The following is a 14,305-nucleotide window of genomic DNA, read 5'->3' as shown; positions in this document are numbered from 1 at the left end:
ATATATATATATGTATACGTAATGTATATTTATAGAGTATATCGTATGCATAGAAGGGCTCTATTTATTTGCCGTATTGTTCCTGCCGCTACATTATCTAGCAAGTTTTCGTTAGTTAACTCCGACGGCTCCCGGATTCGCCTGAAGCTTTAGTGCAATTATAATCCTCAAGATTCCATCCAATGGATTCTCGTCACTTTATTCGGCTAGCAAGAATCAAAAGGATAAATAAAGTTTTCGTAATAATCGTTATTTTCACATTTCTATTAATGGATGTTTGTCTAATCTGTATCTATTTCTTAGAGATTAGCTTTTTCATTTATATTGATTGTAACTTTTTTAATTATTTTCAATAAATGGAAACAAACAGACAATTAAAAGATAAATTATAAAGAATTTAAAGTAACAAAAAATTATAAATATTTTAGAAAGTACAATTTAAAAAATAATTAAAAGTTTAATTAATGCTAAAAGTTTAATAATATGCTTTCATTTTTGTCTCATTTTTATGACAAGTTGAGCGTATTGTTATAAATAAAGAATACATACAATAGGATTTCTCACAGAAATGTGATTAGTGTATTTAAATTATAAGCTCCATATATGTGTGTGTGTGTGTGTGTGTGTGTGTGTGTGTGTGTGTGCGCGCGCGCGCGCGCGCGTGTGTGTGTGTGTGTGATGACATAGATGTAATTATGCTGATATTGCATTGAAAAGTAATTAAGAAGAAAAGAATTAAATTATGATTGACATTTTGCATTAAATTTTCAGCTATTCTACATTTGCCGTCCATGATAATTAAATTTCAATTTAATTGTATTTGGAATTTTATTAGAAAACGTAATTAAGACACTTCCGTGAAACAAATTGCTGACGTATCATTATCGAGATTCGATGCTGACAAAATAAAATTGTCTTTGATCCTTAAGACACTAAACTGATTATCTTTAAAAGAGATGAGTGTAGTAGTGACGAGTCTGTAGCAGCGAGGAATAATTATAGGAATCCCGAGGGTTATTAATCGCCGGTATCGAGATTATGATCGAGCCAGCGGGAGGACTTCTCCGGCTGCTGAATAATTCCAGCTCGTGAATTTCTGAATAATTTGTAAATGTCAAGCGCTCGGTCGCCGTTTACAAGTTTTCCGCTTCGTATCCCCCTCTCGTCATTCGGGCTGACAAATCGACCGTTTATACAGGGTGCCTCCCACAGTCACGAACTATTGACATTGCGCGCCATAATTACGGAGACGCGATGCGAGGTGCCGCGCCGTTTCGCATTGATATGCGCTGCCCTTATCGGCGCCATCGGCTAATAAACTAATCGATGACACAAATATATAAAAGAAACTATCGAGAAGAGCAAAAGTACATTTACACTGCGAGCAATTAATGTCTAACGAGAAGACATATTGCTTTTTTTTTCGTAATATAAATAAAAAAGATCATTTCATGTCTAAAAGAATTATCTCGTGTCTCTATGTTTGATTAATGATATACTTCCTGCATAATGAGTTGAAAATTCGATTGTCGGATTTGTATTGGCTTCTCTAAATCTATATGGGTGATATTAAGGCGATATTATCTAGCAAGTTCTGAGGCCATCTTTTTATTTAGCAAAAATTTGATTGGACGTCTCTTGTCTCTTTAGGACTTAGATTTTCTAAGGCACCCCGTACACTTCTAAGATAATTGGATATTTACAATTTGAATGTATGCGATTTGAAAGTGAGGAAAAAAATGATAAAGAGAAAGGAAAGAATTCGGGGACCATTTGTCGAGATCGACTCGGGATACTTCGTATACATCGGTGCGATTTGAAACTTGAAAACGAGCGAACCATCGACTTTTTCGCTCGACCACATTTCCAGGCTACCTCTATTACATACCTTTTCTTTTGTTTACATCGCTATTAACAATCTACATTTATCTATACACTCGAGTCTCTCGCGACACATCGTATAGACGCATGTGCTTCAGGTTTAGATTTCAACTTTAACAAACACCTAATGGTCCAGTATGGGAGGAAGTTTGTGTTGCTTGGCCATTAATTATACAGTAGATTAGTGCTTAGCCATTTATACAGACTGCCTCTCGCGTTACGGTCGATTTATTATACATGTGTCATACTCTCGTCTCGAACGATCGCGAATCGCGCCCACCGCATTTTGCCCTTCTATCATGATCTGTTATGATTTTATATTTTTATTTCAATTTTGTGGGATGCCTCTTGAGGCCAACTTCGAAAACATGCGGCTTTTATGTGTTTACTTTTATTTTTCTTCGATTAATTTGTCAAGATTGCCGCTCTATCGCGTCAAAAGCGCGAATTAATTCGAATTATTAATTTATTTTCCATCCGGATTAACATTAATAATATAATATTAACGATAATATAATTGTGCGAAGAGTTTCAACGTTTAAAAATAAAATACTTCGAGTGTATATACATATGTAATAATTTTATTCAACAATTTGCAATAAAATGTTTCTATCTATTTATGGACTTTGCGTTAATCATTTGCTTTTCTAAGTAATGATTGTAATCTTGTCTGCCAATCAAGATTGGACATTAAAAATTTATTTTATATGTATTCTATATATAATGTATATATACATTATATATAGAATATATATATAATTTATATATGTATAATCTCATTATAGAACGCAAAAATCTTGATTTCTCTCATTTTTCAACATTTCTCAATCTCATTTTTATATCATTTTATATCATTTTATATCATTAATATTATTCTCCATCAATCACTCGCCCGTAAATCATCTTGCTAATCAAACATCATCCGCGTACGATTAATGATTAACTCGCAATGCAACTCGTGTCCAAGTTACGTCGGTTGCATGTCGATCGCGCATAGTCTCATCGCAAAACACTTTTGACGGCGAAATTATTGTGAAAAATTAAAACACAATTGACCAATGATCTCTACTTGATTTCGCGCATTTGACAAATGTATTCCGTGTCAATCTCGTTTCCAAAACTCATCAAACTCGACCTCAAAACAGTATCGATCGTCCAGGGCATCATCGATCATCTGTCATTAATCCTTCGAGTACTGCGTAGCGCATTAGCACTATTTTGTAGTAGGTGTTATTACAGTATTATAATATAACGCAGTATATTCAGTCAGGCGTACTTATCGCGTGATGTACATTAGCATCTATAGTAAATGCTTTTAAACATATAATGAATATTTTGTGTGTAAAAGTATATGTAAACTCGTTATTTTCTCTAATATATTTGTGTATGTGTGTGTGTGTGTGTGTGTGTGTGTGTGTATTTGGAAAATAAAATCTGGATAACCTTAAAATAGGTAGTTTTAATACAATTTAAACACATGTCACAATTTTTATTGGTGCCTTAATAACTTTTGTAATTGCTATAAAAAATAAATGATAAAATAAGATGTTAAAACAAAAAAAAAATATGTACATAGAAAACATAATAACATAAGAGCATATTCTTCTTTGAAAGAATTTTGTCTTGAAAAGAAAAATAATTTTGTTTATTATACAGTATTGATTTAATGTTAATTGTGGTAATCATTATATGTTTCAAGACCCGGAATTATATGACAGTCGAAGAATGAAGAATAAGATTCGAGGACGCCCTGTCGAGATGTAGTATATAACAAAAATATCATTAAATATCAATATATATTTAATAATATTTTCAACGGCGCGGTGAGCGATCCGCGATCGGCGGGAATGTGTGGGAATCTGTGCGGATCCGCCGATCGATCCCTGCGATCTATCGATCCGCACGGTGATCGAGGGGTAGGCGGAGATTTCTTCCCTTCGTGGATCTGCGCCCTTCAAGGCCACGAGTTCTCTCTCATCAGGGTCGAACCGCCTATTGTCGGAACCGCTGCTACCACGTGAACGCGACATGTGGCGATCCTCCGCAAGGAAGATACTCGATACAGATTCTTAGTGATATCTTGATGTCTCTGTCACGAACCAAAGAGGCAAGTTGACCCAAAGAAGTTGATTGCAAACAAAACAACAAGGAGCACCGATGACGACCTGGAGATCGCCGCTTCGTTACTGTACGGCATCTTCACCTCAACTTCGGCCATTTTGAAGATCGAGAGTAGCGGATGCGTGCGTACCTCGTGATGCTTATTGTTAATCTTGTCGCTGAGATCTTGCATCATCGATGCACACTCCTCCTGCAAATCGAACATGTTGATTAGCACATTTTCAAATTCAATTCAATTCACGCATACAATTTAAATTTTTACACAAAAATAGCTTTTTTATTTCAACGTGAACAATATGATATTTGATTAATTATTAAATTTTTTACATCTGTTATAATTGATCAAATAATAATCATATTATAAGAAATCATTCTTGTCTGATTTTTTTAATGTTCCAGCGTCATTATAAATTGATTCTTGTTTGAATTTAAATATATTATTTCGAGTTTTTTAGTAAACAGAATGTAAAGTCGATAGGAAAATATATATAAGTGAAATTAAAAATTATTAACAATAAAGTGGTTTTTATTCATAAAAATGCAAAACGAATAATAATTGCAAACAAATAAATAATAATCACAGAATGTTTCGCACCCCATCCAATCTTCTTCAATTAAACAAATGAAAAGTTAAAACATTAATAAATTGTCTGTTTTTTCTATATTCAGGCGCTGAGGATAGGATTCGATCGCTGAGTAAAAACGCCTTTCATGTTATGTATTAATTTGTATCCATGAATTTTAATTAAATGTTTAATATGGAGTAACGTGCGAACTGTAAATTGTGTTTCGACTCTTATCTATCATTATCTTAGAATATTATTAAAAAATTTCTTTTTGACTACTACTTCGGTTTTTTTACTTTACCAACTAAACATATTCTCACTTGAAATCAAAGAATTTATTATTTAAAATTTGTAAAATAATTTTTCTCTTTCTCTCTCTCTCTCTCTATTTCTTAATACAATGACGCAGAAAGATGTTGATACTTTTATATACTTTTATATACTTTTATATATTTTTATATTTTCTAATTCCTGATATATGTGTTTAGCTTCAGCTATATAAACGACTTTTTTATCAAATTTTATTACTTAACAATTATCATATCGATTATTATCATATTCGATTCCTATTAGGTTTAATTACGTTCACACTACTATTATTTAATTATATTTTGATATATTTTTAATATTTTAACTTTTTATTTATTTAAATGAAAAAACTTCGTGATGAAACATCTAGCAATTACTATATATTTATTTCTGATTATTAATCGTTTTAAACTTTTATGGATAAGTCATTTTTGTTGTTAAACATTTTAAATTGGTTCATTTGATCATTAATCTTACATTTTGTTTATTTTTTTGCATATCGAGTTTATATCTTTTCTTTTTGATATTTCCGAGTTTTTATTATTTTTAATCTTTTTTTTAATCTTTTTTATATAACTTTATTTATATAGCAATAAACAGAAAAAATTATGTAAATTATGTATATTAAGTCAAAGAAAAGATTATAAGTAAAAAATATGTTTTCCAATAATCTTATTTATGATTAACAAAATGTTAGTGTACTTATGTACACTAATATTAAAATATTTTATCATCGTGTGAAACGATTAAAACTTATGAAATTTTCATTTAAGAAACGCATTTATTTTGATCGAAGAATTCGTGAAGCGACGATAAATCTAGATCATTTATAACGACCGGAATAAATTCTTCCTCAAAGTATAATCTTCATGAAAGCACACGGATTTTTCGTTTTACTATCAATAGTTGTCCTACCAGAATTCAAGTTTTCTCTCGAATACGACTTAACGACGTCGAAATGTAACCCTTCTCCCTTTATCGTGTACCTCTTTCCAGAATCCAGCATCGATTTCCATTTTCAATTCCTCTCCCGCTACCCATCCGCTATGCGCAGTCCTTGTTCCTCATCCCCAAAATTACCCTCGGCTCGTTGAATCTTTAATTTCCGGCGTAGGAGTCCGCGAAGCTGGAAGCGATTTTTGGTGATATCTTTCTGGTGCGCCACGTGGCCCGACCAGATTTCTCAACACCGGCGTTTCATTCGCTCGTTTCGTGCCGAGCGAGGTTTTCAATGAGATTAAATTCCGCGTAGAAGCTGGAATCTTGCGCGAATAACTTTGCTGTGACGAGCTGGTGTAGCTTCTAGCGTGGAATGAAACTTTCGACGAGTTCGACCATGATATCTTTGGTGTTCGGAAAAACGACGTGAGTCATCTAATTTGAGATGTGTCTTCGATGCATTAAAAGTCTACATTGTAAAACTAAGTTTTTATTATACTTTGCAATCATAATATAATCTATACTTTTAAGGGCAATTTTACAATGTAAAATTTTTTTTCTTTTTTATGAAAAATTTTGCGTAGGTTTTTTTTTATAATTGTGACGATCTAGTACTAATATGTATCAAATGATAAATTTTACATTTATATTTATATTACTTCCATCTTTATTCCGTATTTAACATAATACTTGATATTCAAAATAGTAAAGATGTCTAACTGCGAAACATCGTTGTGGTATATTCGTGCAGTCAATAATTAACTCACCACGTGTGAGAAACTTGGGGTTTACAATTAGCACCAACCAATACGTAAAATGAATTATCGTACTGGGCTTTTGTCAGGCTATGCTTGGATCATTACTGCTTCGTGCAGTTTCATTTAATTAGCCTAAAAATCCGACCAAGCGCATTTGGCGTGTTTCGCATCTTCTTTTATTTATGAGTTGTATCCATTTTACAATCAAGTATAATTATTGAATTTAGATATCTAAATTACTAAAATAACAGACGCATCACACGGAATTAAAAAGAATTAAATAAATTCGTATGTAACTGTCGGATTTCAAAAATCGCACAAGCAGCTTTCATGTGATTATTTTCTGATCGAGTCCATTATATTAAAAAATATATATATATAATTTAAAATAAATAAAACAAAAAATAAACTTTGTATAAGCAAAAAAAAGTATATTTTTCTTAAATAAAATAACTAAATTTACATTTTAAAATGACATTAAGCTTTATTTTTTCAATTCTTAATTGACAGATTTATTGTTTAAAATTTATTGTTTCTGCTGTGTATAATTCGTGCATTAAATAAAATAACCGAATATGTGAAAATCGTTACTTACTATACTTACTATACTTACTATACTTTTTACTATTATTAAAAAGTTACTTACTATACTTTTTACTATTATTATTATTTTGTTGTTATCAATTTTGTTGTATGGAGAAGTCGACGAGGCTTTTAATTGCCATATGTGTTTCCATGTACTAGGTTTTCAGAATAATCCGACTTTGAATGGAAATGTGTGGCGTGACTTTTTTTTCCATCGGGATTATCCAACAGATTCGCAACAGTATTGTGTGCTGCGGATATGTAACTCCTACTTTTTTACCCACGGATTGTGCTGCTTATCTCCCGTCGTGCTTCAACATCAGCCGACACGCGTTTAATTTTTCCCCGGATAATATTTTATTTAATCCGGCTTCGCCGTGAAATAATACATGTATGGTAGAGGGTCTTCCGCGAGAATCTCGTTTGTTTCTGCAGTAAAACATCAGTCCCACACACAGTAGAACCGTCAAATAATTCAACAAAAGGCTTTAATGAAGTTAAGTAAAACCAAACTGCTTTTCAACTTCATATCACAAAATTTAAATTTAATAATATCACAGACTTTATCTATTCTGAATTATTTTAATTAAATCAATTATTGAAAACATTTAAAATATATTTTTGCGTACATTGAAAAGAATGTATTAAATTTTAATAAATATTTGTTTAAATAGTACTAATTAAACATTCACTCTTATTAAATAAATATTTACTTAATAAAAAAGTTATACTTAAATGAAATTAATGGTTTCTGTATCAAATATGTATATATTTATATTTAATAAATATTTAGTTAGTACTATTCAAACAAATTTACAATATTTATTAAAAATTAGTAAGACATTTTTTCAATATAACAATAGTAATTATATTCTGATGTTCTTTTTATTAAATTATGGAATATTTAGACGTGCCAATTTCTAATTTCAAATAAAACCTATCAGATTTGCCTATTAAATATGGAGAATAATTATATGTACAATCATATCTTTTATGTATGTTATGTTCCAATAACGTTTTTAATCATATTGCTTAATAATTCTCGACTGTTTAATTTTTCTTGTAATTGTTAGTTATTGCTCAATAATTCTTTTCAAAGGAGTTATTCTCAATATAATAACTGTATTGCCCTACTAAAATAATTAATGGCAATCGAAGTAATCAAATCAATCGCGAATTGCCCCGATTTCGTGCCGAACATAACATTCTGCTGTTTACGCCGGTTGTTTAACGTTATGCTTTAATTAATATCGTGCCACATGACGAAACTCACTGGCAGCTCGATGGTTGTTCTAATTTACGCTCTCTTGTATTATGCGGTACGTGCCTCTTCTACTATATTAATCCAGGGTTAGAAGTACATCCGTGTTACATTGCGTTTCGCCAAAATAATTTCACTTTACAGGTAGATACGCGCTAATACAATTATTCGGAAATTAGCAAATGTATAAGTGAATATACAAGGAAAACTAATAAATTATTTACGTAAACATCTAATGATAGAAAGGCTGCAATGAATAATGTTGTTTATCCGCAAAGGGTTGTGTAGTGTAAGCGATCCTAAGTTAGAAATGAAAATTGTTAAGATCGTGCTTAACGATTGTGGAAGTAATTTCTAATAAATAACTATTAAAATTATCTTGTTTAATGCATACAACGCCGAGAAAGTTATTAAAGGAGATAGAATTAGTCAATGAAAAATGAGTCTCAGAATATAATAAATTTTAATAAAAATATGTGTAAACTACTGTGGTGGATCACACACAGTTTTTAACTTGAAAGCAGTTAGCCGATTTTTTTACATAGACAATCATCTGTGTGTGGTGTTTTACACCCTAATTAAAATCTTTATTATTAACAACATATTACTGATATTGTATATACTGATTGATTTCTGATTTATTAGTATTTAAAGCATTATATGGACATAGATTCAATCATAATTTTTTGATGAAAATAAGTAGAAACTAAACAAATATTAAATGGAATAAGCATATTAATAAACTTGTTATGACAGTATTTCTAAAAGAACAAAATAAAGGATTTAATTACAATACAACATTTTTTATTGCGAGTTTTCGATAGAATTTCATATTTAAAGATTCGTAAAAAATAGTTAAACAATATGTCATAGTTTATACTTTTTTCGCCACTGCGGTACATAAATGTCTCTGATGACTATTCCCGAGTTAACGAGAAATTGTATTTATGTAATTTGTAAAATATCAAAGTTATTGTTATATACTATTGCGCTCGCCGCGTGAAACGTTGCACTCCCGGAGGCAAACGCGCTCTTGCGACACTTTCGCACGCACACAAAATGAACAAACACAGTTACTACTCTTTAGAAAAAACTTTATTCGCGAATAATCTGTCAACTCGCTGTCATGACTGTTCCAACCAGTCAAAACCGTCATCGCAAGGGTCGATCTTCTTTTTTGCTATCTTCATCAATTTTCTTCACTCGCATATACAAGAGCATGGAAGCATAGAGAGCAATACTATTTTTAAATAGATGATACAATAAGACGCGTTACAAATATTAATAATAAATAATTAAAATAATTATTACAAATATTAATACTAATTAAAAATAAAATAAAAAAATTTTCATGCGATCTAAATTGATCAGCTCTTTTTTCAGTAGTATAAACGAAGATTAAGCTGACAGCGCTTATTTGAGCAGAAACCAGAAACTTGTTCAATTGGCTTAAAGAAGTGTCACGAGCTAAAATGTGATGACACTAAACCTCGAACATGATCGTGCTATTCTCTTCGAAAGATCTCAATTGGCGATCACCAGAAACTAATGGTCCTCCTTATAGCATCGTCACGGGATCGGCCATTTATCCCCGCGTGAATGAAGACAGGTGCAAGACGCAGCGTACCTGCAGGTGCAACTGCATCTAGTGATGAGGCAGGTACCATTATCTCCTCCGTCAGGACGAATCGTTTATTAATGGTCGACTAATTGGATTTCTGGACGGAGGAGTGATTACGTTCGAACGTGACCTCGTATATGTTGACAGGAAAGGGAGCAAGAGGTATGAAGCATATAGGGTGTCCCAGATCTTTCTGTATCTTCTCTTATAATTATGAGAGTTTTAATTTAAAAACAATTTTTTTTTAAACGAACAAATCTTTAAATTCAAACAGTTGAAAATTTAAATATCATTTAAATTTAAAAGATACAAGAAAAATATTTTATTATGTTTAATCTCACATAGTTTATATTTTGAATAGTATTGTATCTTCTAAAGAAATATTTTCAAAGTTATGTTACGTCAAATAATTAATAATTAATGTTCAGGCAAATTGTTAAGAAGAATCGTTAAGAAATAATCAGTATATAATGTTACCGCAATATATGTACAACTTTTGAGACACTCCGTACAGCTAATGGAAGACAGATTCATTCTACAATGGCGATCTCTCCATTGGCGCTTGCATCTCGTTCAATATCTTCCCTTTCAATCGAGTATACATCTGATATCAGAGAACGATCGTTGCTCGAAGACATCTTGTAATTGCAACTTGCAATGATGAAACAATGGTGCCTGTATAATAGCGCACATACAGAATCCGTATGTGAATGACGCGATGATATTGCTATTTGATAAAAGGATGAGAAATGATTATGACCGAATAACTGCGACAGTAAGCAATTAATTGTGTAAGATGAAGAATCGGTTTCTTATAAAATGATCTTCATTCTTTTAAAAATATTTTCCTTGAAGTTGTTCATATAATACGTATAAATTCTAATTAATCATTTAATACTTCTATTCATATTATTTAAAACATTTTTTTTTAATGATGCTCTCTGTATGTAATTATATTATTGAATTCTAATTAATTATAATTTACCTTTATAATTGGTAGAAAAATAAGGGAAATTGTGGTTCATAGAAATAATGAAGTAATTTTTGTTGTAATAACATTTCTATAACAAAAGAATCTTTTTACATTTACAATATTGTGTGTTGCACGATCATGCAGTGCGGCATTTCGTGCTTCATAGTTTTTCATCGTCGAGAGAAGAGGAAAATTGTCGTCGCGAGGCAGCTGCCAATAAAATTTCATCATTAAAGAATCCAGACGCATTTTTGCGTGGCCACTTAATCAATAATGACATTGAGAAGCCTGCTCGATGTTGCTCATTAAGACACGAGGAGAGAAAAGCGCATATGAAAGACGAAGAACGGTACGAGTAAAAACTATCGGGATAAGGCCGAATGAGGGTAGAGCCTCTGAGGAGGGAAGTAGAAGGTAGAAAGTGCAAAAAAAGAACTTGAAAAGAAGTAATAACGACATGCAACGCACACCAGCTTTGTAACACGTAAAGGCTTACGGGAAGCGGGCTCGTCACGCAATGCAAATGAGCATAACATTCGCGAAAAACGATAGCAGCCCTTCCTTCGTAGGTAGGCAACATTCGGGGTCCTTTAAGAATATCAAGTTTTCTCTTGGTTTTATACTGGAAAGTTATGAAATAAAAGTAGTTTGTGAAAGAAAAACTTTGTGTTCTAATTGTATCATTTATAATATTTATAAATGTACTTAATAATTATTATTTGTTAATTCTCGAACTAATTCTACGTGGCTTATCGCAACACAAGGATAAGCATCTATATAATTTATCTCTCATTGCGTACATTTACCGTTAATTGTTTTCTACAATTTTGCGTGACTGTAAATCGTATTTTCTAAATATGCATAGAGTTCCGAGAGATCTTTAGACCGAGAAAATATATTCTGTTCACTTCACTTTAACGTCTAATGCTGGTGCGCGAAAAAACCCGCCGACGCTCTCGCGTTAAGGAGTCCATCCCCTTTTCTTGCCGAGGGATGCATCGTTAACGGGATCCCCGTTCATATTTCATCCTTGGTGTATCTCATCGAAGCAAGCGGAGTCTTCCGACTATCCAACGATCTCGCCATTTTTCCGTGTCTGTCCTTACTCGAGGGTGCAAATCTCAACTTGAATTCTCCCGGCTGGCCTGCCCTTTCTTCACGCTTCATCTTACTTTCTCTCTTTCTACGAGCGAGCGGTCTTAGATTGTCGGAGTAATCGCTAGATTTGGCGGATCTTAAATCTCGCGCGTCGACGTTAATCGTCATCCGATTTAGAAGTCCTTTTACTCACATAGCAAGAAGCTAAAACAGCTATAAGGTAAAAGGATTTTTAGTGGCTTGTGAGTGGCTAAATTGTCAACAACTTCGTAATTCATCACACTATTTCTAGCAATGTAAAGTGACACAAATAAAGAAAGTTCTCTTCCTCTCGACTTCGAAGCAATGTGCGATCAATACAAGTAATTTCATTTTATTTATTGCTGATAGTTGCTTCCCTTTTTTCTTTTTTATACTTCTCAATTCCGATATGCTGAGTTTATGAATTATTAAAAGTATTTAGTGAGTAAGTACAATATTACATAAACTGTAAAAAAAATTCACGTAGAAATATCATTAGGTACCAGATTCGCTTAAACAAATACAATCCTCTTATTTGTTTATTTATGTTATTTATTAATATTTATTAATTTTTATTAAATATTTAATCCCTTTTTTAATAAATTAATAAAATAAGAATTTGATGACGATTAATTTTATTAATTTTATATTTTTAATTATTTTAATTCATAAATTTAATTATTTTAATTCATAAATTTAATTTCACACAAAAGTGATGTAATTGAAGAGATTTACAGATGATTTGTTTAAACAGGCCAGTGGTTGTTTAAATTATCTTTTGCAATATATGCTGCAAAAAGATTTATTGTACATTAATTTATTATTGATAAAAAATTAAATATGTAATTATAGGTACCTAAAGCATCAAGTAATAATTTTCGACGTTTATTTTCATGCAAATCAGTATCAAATGAAAAATGTAATAGAAAAAAAGTAAATGGTACGCATTTAGCAATTCCTTTAAGACTTGTTCAATTAAACATTGTTAAAAAATGTGGAGTAACGCTCAACAAGAGAGCGATATATGTCACACATAATTTTTAATTAGACATGTTTTTGCTTAAAAAATTAAATATCGGAAAGTTGTATACGAGCATTGCATATTGTGAATCATTTAATTAATTCACCATCGCATTAAGAGTATTAAACAAGCTGTCATGGTCCCTGTAAGTGTCTGCAACATATTAACATTGATGGTCGAATATTCGGATTACAGCACAAAATTCAGCAGGTAACGTTCAATTATGAGCTACGTGGCGTATGTTGCACCACGGAATCGCGTAAATTTTGTATAAACTTGCATAATGAGCGTTATCGGCTTTGCTGTTCGGCTTTCAGCTGAAGAAAGCGTCGAGGAATAAGAGGATTAACCGAGAATCGCGGCCGAACAATCAAGGTCAATGCAAGTTACGCTACTATATTCCAGTGTAACTTGCCTCTTCGTTTACAAATAATCGTGTATTTACTTAATAAATATCTTTGTAAAATGACTAATTGACAGATAAGTGTTAAGAAATAGAGTCAAATAAAAACAGAAAGTAAATTTTAGAAATAAGAAATAATATCATAAGATAAAGAAGTAGAAGGAAGAAGAAGAAACTATGATATTTCTGTTTGATTTGAAAATGATGTGTATTATTTATAAAAGTTGATATTTAAAAATTTTCCGCCTCTCTCAACTCTCAATCTCTATAACATTACATATATGTTCATTATAATAAAATATTACTTTTAATATTCTGCTATATGCTCGGCAAACACGCAAACAATGCTTCCGAAGAGAAATAAAAAAAATCGTCTGGCAAATTGCTTCGCGTCTTGTTTCAATTTATTACTTGAAAAGGCATAATGAAGCCGCGCTGAAATCGCGTTAATCAAAAAACAATCGGCACGAAAGCGGTCCATATCGTTGTTGAGCGTGTTACAAGCGATGGGTAAGTACGTGTGAACATACTGTGGCGATAGTTTGCACAAACTAAACTTTAAAGTAAACGAAACGAGCTGAAAAAGTAATCGATTGCGAAAAGAAAGTAGTATAACGTGGTCTATCAGTAAATTTTTCTAAAAGAAGCAAAACTGCTGTTATGACTGAGCTTTCTTTATACGTATACATTATTTGACGAGTGCATATGTACAAATATACACACACACACACACACACACACACGCGCG

The 14,305-nt window shown here is 31.9% G+C and overlaps 1 protein-coding gene across 1 annotated transcript in view; it reads right to left on the bottom strand.

Moving 5' to 3' along the window:
• Positions 1-3,973: 3,973 nt before the first annotated feature.
• LOC108688661 overlaps positions 3,974-14,305 on the bottom strand; it is a 343,834-nt gene continuing 333,502 nt past the window's right edge. Inside the window, exon 17 of the mRNA XM_018194993.1 lies at positions 3,974-4,192. Within this exon, the coding sequence (XP_018050482.1) occupies positions 3,974-4,192 (219 nt within the window). The remainder of the gene's footprint in view (positions 4,193-14,305) is intronic.

The sequence above is a fragment of the Atta colombica genome, unplaced genomic scaffold (assembly GCF_001594045.1).
Source record: "Atta colombica isolate Treedump-2 unplaced genomic scaffold, Acol1.0 scaffold238, whole genome shotgun sequence".
NCBI lineage: Eukaryota > Metazoa > Arthropoda > Insecta > Hymenoptera > Formicidae > Atta > Atta colombica.
The sequence above is the reverse complement of the archived record's forward strand: the minus strand, read 5'-3'. Positions and strand labels throughout refer to the sequence as shown.